Genomic DNA, 7,995 nt, shown 5'->3' on the forward strand with positions numbered 1-7,995 from the left:
ATTATAATTATATATAAATTATTATTATAGAACAATTCTGCAATACTTATTTAGATTTATATTGGTACTACTCTGCATATTTCTTCTTGTGAAAACAATAAACCCTTGGGTTTTTAAGCAGATAAGTAGAAAGATCTGAGAGGATCCCAGAACAGGAAAATGCATACCATTAAATTTTTTAAATATGCAGAATTTTCATGAAAGTCTGCCTTTGTCCCTTGCAGTTTCAAAACCGAGTTTCCAGAAAATGTTGACCCTATAACATCAAGAAACATTGAACTTTTGCATGATCCCTTGAATTACACCAAATACATTCTCTGTCCCATGATGTTTAAATTCAAGGGGAGAGTTTCTTCCCATATGGGGAGGATGAGAGATACTAATTGGCACATTACTGGTGTGGCTATCAAAGATATATGAGAATTATACATTCATTGTGCATTTTGTTATCAGCTACACATTATATCTGTGAAAGGATGAGTGTAAAAATTATACTACAATTTTGCAAGTCTTGTCTGACAACAAATTGCTAAAACATCTTTTCAGAATTTTTTAACTGGTCTTTCACAGACACTGAATTCTCCTGGTGTTGTGTTTCTTTCCTTATTTATTTTATTCCAATATTACATTTCATTTAGGGGCTGGAGGTTATTTTTGTTTTTTCTGAGACTAGGCCATTATTTTTTCCTAACAATTGAAGAAAGGAAACCAGTTGAAGGGTATGTGATCATAAGGTACACATGAAGAGAAGAGAAAGAATGAGATAGGAGACACATTTTCATCCTATTTTACAGTCTGTCAAAGCAGAGAAAAGGGGAATTATGACAGTGGCCTCTTTGAGTTTGTTTCCTTTCACTAGGTGCACTATACCTTTTTTCTCCCTTGATTATTATTACCATTATACATAATTCTGCAATCATACTTCCTAAAAGAGAAACGGCATTTGGTTGGTACTATGTACACTTGGATATTTGTTGAAGAGGCCATATAAATTGCACTCTACGTGATGGCTCTGTAAGGGGAATAGGGGGGGAATTCTTTGCTTATCCAATTTGAAAAATGAAAAGCGTCTATCTCTTCATAGAGGTATCATCTCACATTCTTTGCGAATATAAATAGGTTGAGAACATAAATAGGTTAGGTACAGTGAGTGGAGTGTGAATTAAAAAACGCAGCCTAAAAGCTTGACATTATGCCCATGGCAAGCACTCATTGTGTTCTACACTTAATGGTAAAAGGCTGGGTTTATTTCTAAGGAACATAAACTCTAACTAGGGAACAAAAATGGTCTCCAGGGATGCAACAGAAAGAGGTCTGCTTCAGCAAAATCCTAGAATTCAAAATGAACAGTCTTTCAGAAAAAGACTACTGAAAACAAGAAGTGTGAGAGAGGACTGTGGAGGGTGTAGTGGAACAAGCTAGCTCTCTGCAGGCTTCAACCCTGCCCATCTCCATGGAGAAACAGGGAGTTCACTGGTTAAGGAAAAAAAAATCCCACTGATGAAAGTAGTCTTTTTGCACCCTCTTAGATTGTACTGATCATTGTCTGATTGGCTGCTTGCTCTATTTTTTTGAAGTGATAGCAGTACTGAAGCTTTTTCCTAAGTTTGAGAAGATTTCAGCTCCACTGGTCCCTGGCCATAATCCAGAATCAAAACCAGTGCACCATCTGGTGATCATTATCTTTAAGCGCTGCAGAGAGGTGGCTTAGCTAGAGAGGCAAATATTTCTTTCTAGACTTCAGAAGATATGTCACTAGTGCTGTAATTCATCTACTTCACTCAGTATGGCCACCACAGCATGAGTCTCAGAAATATTTAAAAGCTGTGAGCAGTAGGACTGCTGATTAGTGATCTGTTTTAATTTGGCTTAAATCAGATCCCAGCTGTTTCAGTAAACAGCTGGAAATGATTCTCATGTAATATGGTCTGCTTTTGATAATCATTTTGGTTTGCTCATTTTTTAGTCAAAGAAACATGAAGAGGAGGATGGCACCACAGACACTGCAACCTCGTCATCCAACAATCATGAGAAGGACAGTGGAGTGGGACCTACAGATGAGAGTCTGCGTAATGATGAGAGCTCAGAGCAAGAAAACGCACCCGAGGAGCAGAACAGCACTACCCTGCAGAGCAAACGGGAGCTGGGCCACAGCCAAGATACGTTAGGAAGTGTTGAGCTCCAGTGCAATGAAAGTTTTGTGTCTGGGGAATACATTGAGTCTGATTTCATAAGAAACCCAGAGGAGGAATGTGAAAGGTTTCGGCAGCTGTTGGAACTGAAGTGCAAGATTCGAAACCATGGGGAGTATGACCTGTATTACTCAAGCAGCACAATAGAGTGCAACAGAAGAGAGCAAGATGGAGTGGAGCATGAGCTGCAGCTACTCAATGAGGAATTGAGGAACATTGAACTCGAATGTCAGAATATTATGCAAGCTCACCGGCTCCAAAAGGTGAGGGATCAGTATGGAGACATTTGGACTTTACATGATGAAGGGTTCAGGAATTATAACACCAGCGTAGATGTACAAAGAGGCAAACTGGATGACATCATGGAGCATCCCGAGAAGTCCGACAAGGACAGTTCCAGCGCCTACAACACAGCCGAAAGTTGCAGGAGCACTCCGCTGACAGTGGAGCGATCCCCCGATAGCTCTCTCCAGAGGATGATCAGCATCACCAACAGGAGAAACCTGAGGAGCACTATCGTGGCTAATCAGTCAACCTCAGGACAAAGCAACAGGGAGCCAACCTCAGCCAAAACCAAACTCACTGAGCCAAACAGTGCTGCTGAGGATGCAGTGCTGGCATCAGAAAGCGGCAAATTCACAGACCAGGAAAAGCAGAGCAGCGAGCACATTCCTTACCTGTCTCCATATCACAGCTCTTCTTACAGGTATGGGAATATACCTGCTCATGCAAAGCATTATCAAAGCTATATGCAACTGATCCAGCAGAAGTCTGCTGTGGAGTACGCCCAAAGCCAGCTCAGCCTGGTGAGCATGTGCAAAGACTCGCAGAAGTGTGCGGAGCCCAAGATGGAGTGGAAAGTGAAAATAAGGAGTGATGGGACAAGGTATATCACAAAGAGACCAGTTCGAGACAGAATCCTGAAGGAACGTGCCTTAAAAATTAAAGAGGAGCGCAGTGGGATGACAACAGATGATGATACAATGAGTGAGATGAAGATGGGTCGCTACTGGAGCAAAGAAGAGCGGAAGCAGCATTTGGTGAGAGCTAAGGAGCAGAGGAGGCGTCGGGAGTTTATGATGAGGAGCAGGCTGGAGTGTCTTAAGGAAAGTCCGCAGAGTGGCAGCGAGGGCAAAAAGGAAATTAACATTATTGAACTGAGTCACAAAAAGATGATGAAAAAGAGAAACAAGAAAATCTTGGACAACTGGATGACAATCCAAGAACTGATGACACACGGTGCTAAATCTCCAGATGGCTCAAGAGTGCACAATGCCTTTTTATCAGTTACTACTGTATGAATGCAACTTCTTTCAGAGAGTATACTACCAGTTTAGGTAGAGTACGATTGCCTCGTTCAATGTGGCATTTTTATATATTTTGTGACTGTTTATAGTTTGACCTTTTTTGTAAGGAAAGTTACCTGGTAATTTTTCATTTGCTTTTCATATAACAGTACCTTCTTTATCTGGCAGTCTTTCTTTATCCTGCAATATATTCATATTATTCATTTGTAGAAAAAAAAAAAAAAGAAAACCAAACCAAAAAAAAAAAAAGCCAATTAATTTCTTAACCTAATACATATCCTGCAAGTTAAGATCTGGATTTATTTCTCTAGTTTGTTTTTTCTACTTTAGTAACAATACAATACCAAAACAAAATGCTTTATACTGTATCCTTGGCTTAAAAAGTTTTAAAGTTTTACATCTTAGATTTCATCTGTTTATAAATCATACACCACATCCCATCGTATAGGTAAGAATGACATTTTGCCAACACATTGTACAGTACATTTAATGTGTAAATTGCAATTGTATTTGTCCTAGTAAAGTGTAGGTGGGCAATTCTCCTGTGTTATGTAGTGGCATTGGTCATGTAGCTGGGCAGTATGTGATAATTGTGAAGATGAAAGAGAAATAAATTATTGCTTATCTTTAAGAAAAAAAAAAGCCAAGAGTTCTTTGATTTAAATTGAATATTTGCCTTTAAAGGATGAGTTGTTTCACTATGCATGATACTTAAAAGTATATAGAGATTTCAGGAACACAGGACACAATTCCACAGACTGGTTCTTATGAATTAGCTTTTCATTTTGCAGAACACATAGGAGTGAGTGGATCTTTCTGTTTTTTTCTTAACTGCTATTATTAGTTGAATGGTTCGCTGCTATACTACTGTCTTGTATGCTGTCAGGAAACTACTGTAGGTCCTTTCTTTCACCGAGCTTGCTATTTGTTTTACACATACAAAACATAAACAGACCATATGCCTAACTATGAGCCAAATCTGTGAGAAAACTAGCAGTGGCTGTCACTGATATTTTCATAGAAGATGAGTTAAGGAAAAATAGAGAAGGAAAGGGAGCTGAAAGTGCTAAGGGTCTAACCTTATTGTTGAGGATCATCCAAGTCTTTTAGAAGAGACCCAGTGGGAACTGGATGGGGCTCAGGAGCAAGAGCAACTTGCTGCCTGGGTGCCTGATGTAGTAGAGCATTGTCTCTGTCTCTCCCAGCAGTGGAGTCACCTCAGCTGCCACTGGAGCATCTTCTGAGCTGCTGCTGCTGGCAGCCCAGTGAATTATGGCAAGCTGAAATTACTAGTCCTGCGCCGTCAGTGGGGTTGAAGACTTTGCCTCATAGCCCCCTTTTTACTGTCGCTGCACATGGCTCACAACAGTTCCTAACTGATCAAAGTGCTTTTGACAGCAGGATTAAGTGCTGAAATCACTTGGCATCAGGCTTTAAAAGATATGCTTAAAGATGCAGAAAGGCACATTATGGTATTTCCAAATTATACAGTTCTGGAAATTAGTCATTTGTTTTCTAACCACTTTTGGCACCAGGAGGCTTTGGCAGTGCTCTTCGCATCTCCATGCATGTAAATACCATAACAACAGTACTCCCTGAGTGCTCAGGAAAATTATGCCACCGAGAGTTCACAGTTAGATAATCACAGAATTCTCCCCACCAGATTCAGGGAAACATCATGCTAAATCCTCAGTAAACATACAGCTGTTTGTGTGCAATGAAGAATACTTCCACTGTTTCCTATTGAATTAGAACAAGTGTGGAATCCAAGGCAAGAGAGGATCACAGGGTGAGACAGTACTGCTTCAAGGAGCCATTACCACATTGTCCCACCAACGGAGCCAGGGACTTGTCTGTGACCAGCCTAAGTCACCTAAGAAGGTACACATTCTTCTGGAGACATGAACGCACAGAGATTTTGGCTTGTTTCCCTCATTGCGTTCCAGTGATGACACTTGTAAAAACAGTTCTCATTCCAAATCGGAGTTCAGCTGCTACTGGCTCCAGATACTGACTACTGTTATGCCTTTCCCTTAGACACAGTACTTAACTATTTTCTTCCCATTATTAAATCATGACCCAGAGCTCCTCTCAAACTATTATGACACCCAAATCCAGAGAACAGCATGAATATTTAGAAAATGTAATATCATTATTTCATCACTGAGAAATAAAACTAGGAAAACCTATGTCTAACGAGAGAAAAGACCTAACTGGATGGGGAGTGGTGTGTGTATTAAGTAACAGAGAATAATTAAAGAAACAAATAATATTTCTAGAGATGACATAGTAATAGTCTGTAAAGGGAAATGCATCCAAATCTGAGGAACCTCAGTCAAAAACTCTCAGAGCAAGACTCGGCGTTGCGCTCCCTCATCCCAGTAGTTCTTTATCAGTGGAATCCAAGGCTGACATCCCACATGCTGTTTATTCCTGCATATACTTGTCTCCAAATGTCATATTTTTTAACGAGGAAAATAACATTTTAGCAACTAGGCAAATTAAAAGAGAAGAAACAAAATACATTCCATGTTGTCATAAATCTTTAAAGAAAGAAGGCTTGTCTGTTGTGAGAACTATTTTTTTTTCAAATGAAGGAATATAAAAATAGAAATGCTTTCCAACTGGAACAAGACCAGATCTTGCTTAAGAGGGTTGCTTGCAGCTCTGAGATAAAGGAAAAAAAAAAAAGTCATGGAAGAGGGGGTGCGTAGGTGTGTTATCATGGCCATATCACAGCTGGAGAAGAAGTTAATGCCTGTCCCACTCATCCTATTCCAACCCTGGTACCCAGCTGAGATCAGTGGGAGGTAATTTTTCCTATGAAGTCAGCAGGACGTCCTTGTAAAAAGAGTTATCTTGTGTCACTTGACAACTGTATTGCCAGCTGCTTTAGGAGCATTCCTTACCATAACTAAGGTTAAAATCTGTGAAATGTTTGGATCTTCCTCTCCAATATAAGTATCCTTAAAGGGAAAATTATATTTTTGGTATGATCATGACAATAAACTAAACAATGCATCAGATTATTATGTTTTTCAAAAGAAAGAAACTGATAACACTATCTGAATCGAACGAGAGCAGTCAGATGAAATGTAGTCTGTGCTTGATGCATTGCCCTGTAAGAGAGCTACAAGGATCTCAGATGACACAGCAACTTCAGCATTCTGCTTTCTGCACTTGTGGGGATTGAATTATTCATTAATATAATGATGCCTGACTTTTTCCCTTTTTTTTTAATTTAACTAATGTTCGTTTCGAAGCCCCATTTCTTGGTACAAATTATAGAACAGCACCCTTGGTGCATGACATGGCTTCAGTGCTAAAATACTTCCTTTTTCAAGGCTGGAATTATTCCAGTTTTTGTTTTACTTAGGTTCTTAACCTTTAAGCTGCTAATGACAAACATGTATGTGCTAAGTGCTCTATTAATATCCATTTTATGGACCTACTGCTTTTTCAGAGCATTGAATGCTCTTGAAGGAGCCAGCATAAAACAAATACAATGGGGACTGGCATTTGGCTAAAGAAAAACAGAGCAGCCATTATAAAACTGGTGGTATTACTCTCTGAGAGGCAGGTTGGCGAACGCCTGCTGGAGGAGAAAGGATGTTGCAGGGGGATCATGAGCAGGTTTTTTTTTCTTTAAATGTCTTTGCTCAGAAGCACGTTTCTTTGTTTAAAGAAGAACATTCCCTTTTAATGGCTATTCCTGCTTTTGTGAGGGTAAGCACTTTGCTCCACGTTTTAGTTACAGATAACTGCATCATGTATAGATTTTGCCCAGGTTTTCAGATGTTAATCTTGCCCTGATGTCAGCTCCTGCTAGGACAGCTGACACATTGGATGGCATATCTAAGAGGAGAAGCAACTAACTAATTAGTCCGTCTCATGCTGATAGTCCCTGCTGAAAGCTTTTCTCTTTAGTAAAGGTATAAAAATGTCCCCGAACAGTATCCTCTGACATTCCAAAATCCAGAAGTGACTGTGTCATCCAGGAGATCAGGGGGGTCACAGCATGATGTGTTCTGGGCTATGCTCAGGAACCAGAAAAGAGCCATCAGCAATGTTTCAGAAAAAATGTATGCCTCTTCCCAGTCCAGACTAGTTCTCGATGTAGGCATGAACTTCTAATTTGGGTTTTTTTGGGTTGCATTTGGATGTTAAATTTGGTTTAAAATTTGAATTTTCTGTCTCTAAGCTCATGTTACACTCTTAAGTATCCTTCACTTCCATTCCTTCCTTTCCACCCTTTCTTCTTCTTTTCCTCTTTCTCTTAGAAGCAAGACTTTTTTGACCTCGAAAGATATTAAATATTGGAGAGGAGACTTCACTAAAGGAAGTATTTCTTTTCTCACAGATCAGCTCATCAACACAAATGGAAACGCCTGTGTGACTGTAACTCTAAGTTTCCGTCTCTAGTCAATTTTAGGTGATTTGGTTTATTTGGTACATTTCCTCTGTCACTTCTCAGCTCATTCTGCTGAAGTGCTGCA

General features: G+C 39.7%; 1 protein-coding gene across 1 annotated transcript; it reads left to right on the forward strand.

Moving 5' to 3' along the window:
* Positions 1-1,966: 1,966 nt before the first annotated feature.
* On the forward strand, positions 1,967-3,987 carry PDZRN4 (PDZ domain containing ring finger 4; the record flags this gene model as incomplete). The annotated part of the gene is made up of 1 exon (XM_010151898.1): positions 1,967-3,987. A coding segment is annotated over one exon (1,527 nt), but the record flags the coding sequence as incomplete, so codon positions are not given.
* Positions 3,988-7,995: the final 4,008 nt, after the last annotated feature.

Source organism: Eurypyga helias, unplaced genomic scaffold (assembly GCF_000690775.1).
Source record: "Eurypyga helias isolate BGI_N326 unplaced genomic scaffold, ASM69077v1 scaffold17155, whole genome shotgun sequence".
Lineage (NCBI taxonomy): Eukaryota > Metazoa > Chordata > Aves > Eurypygiformes > Eurypygidae > Eurypyga > Eurypyga helias.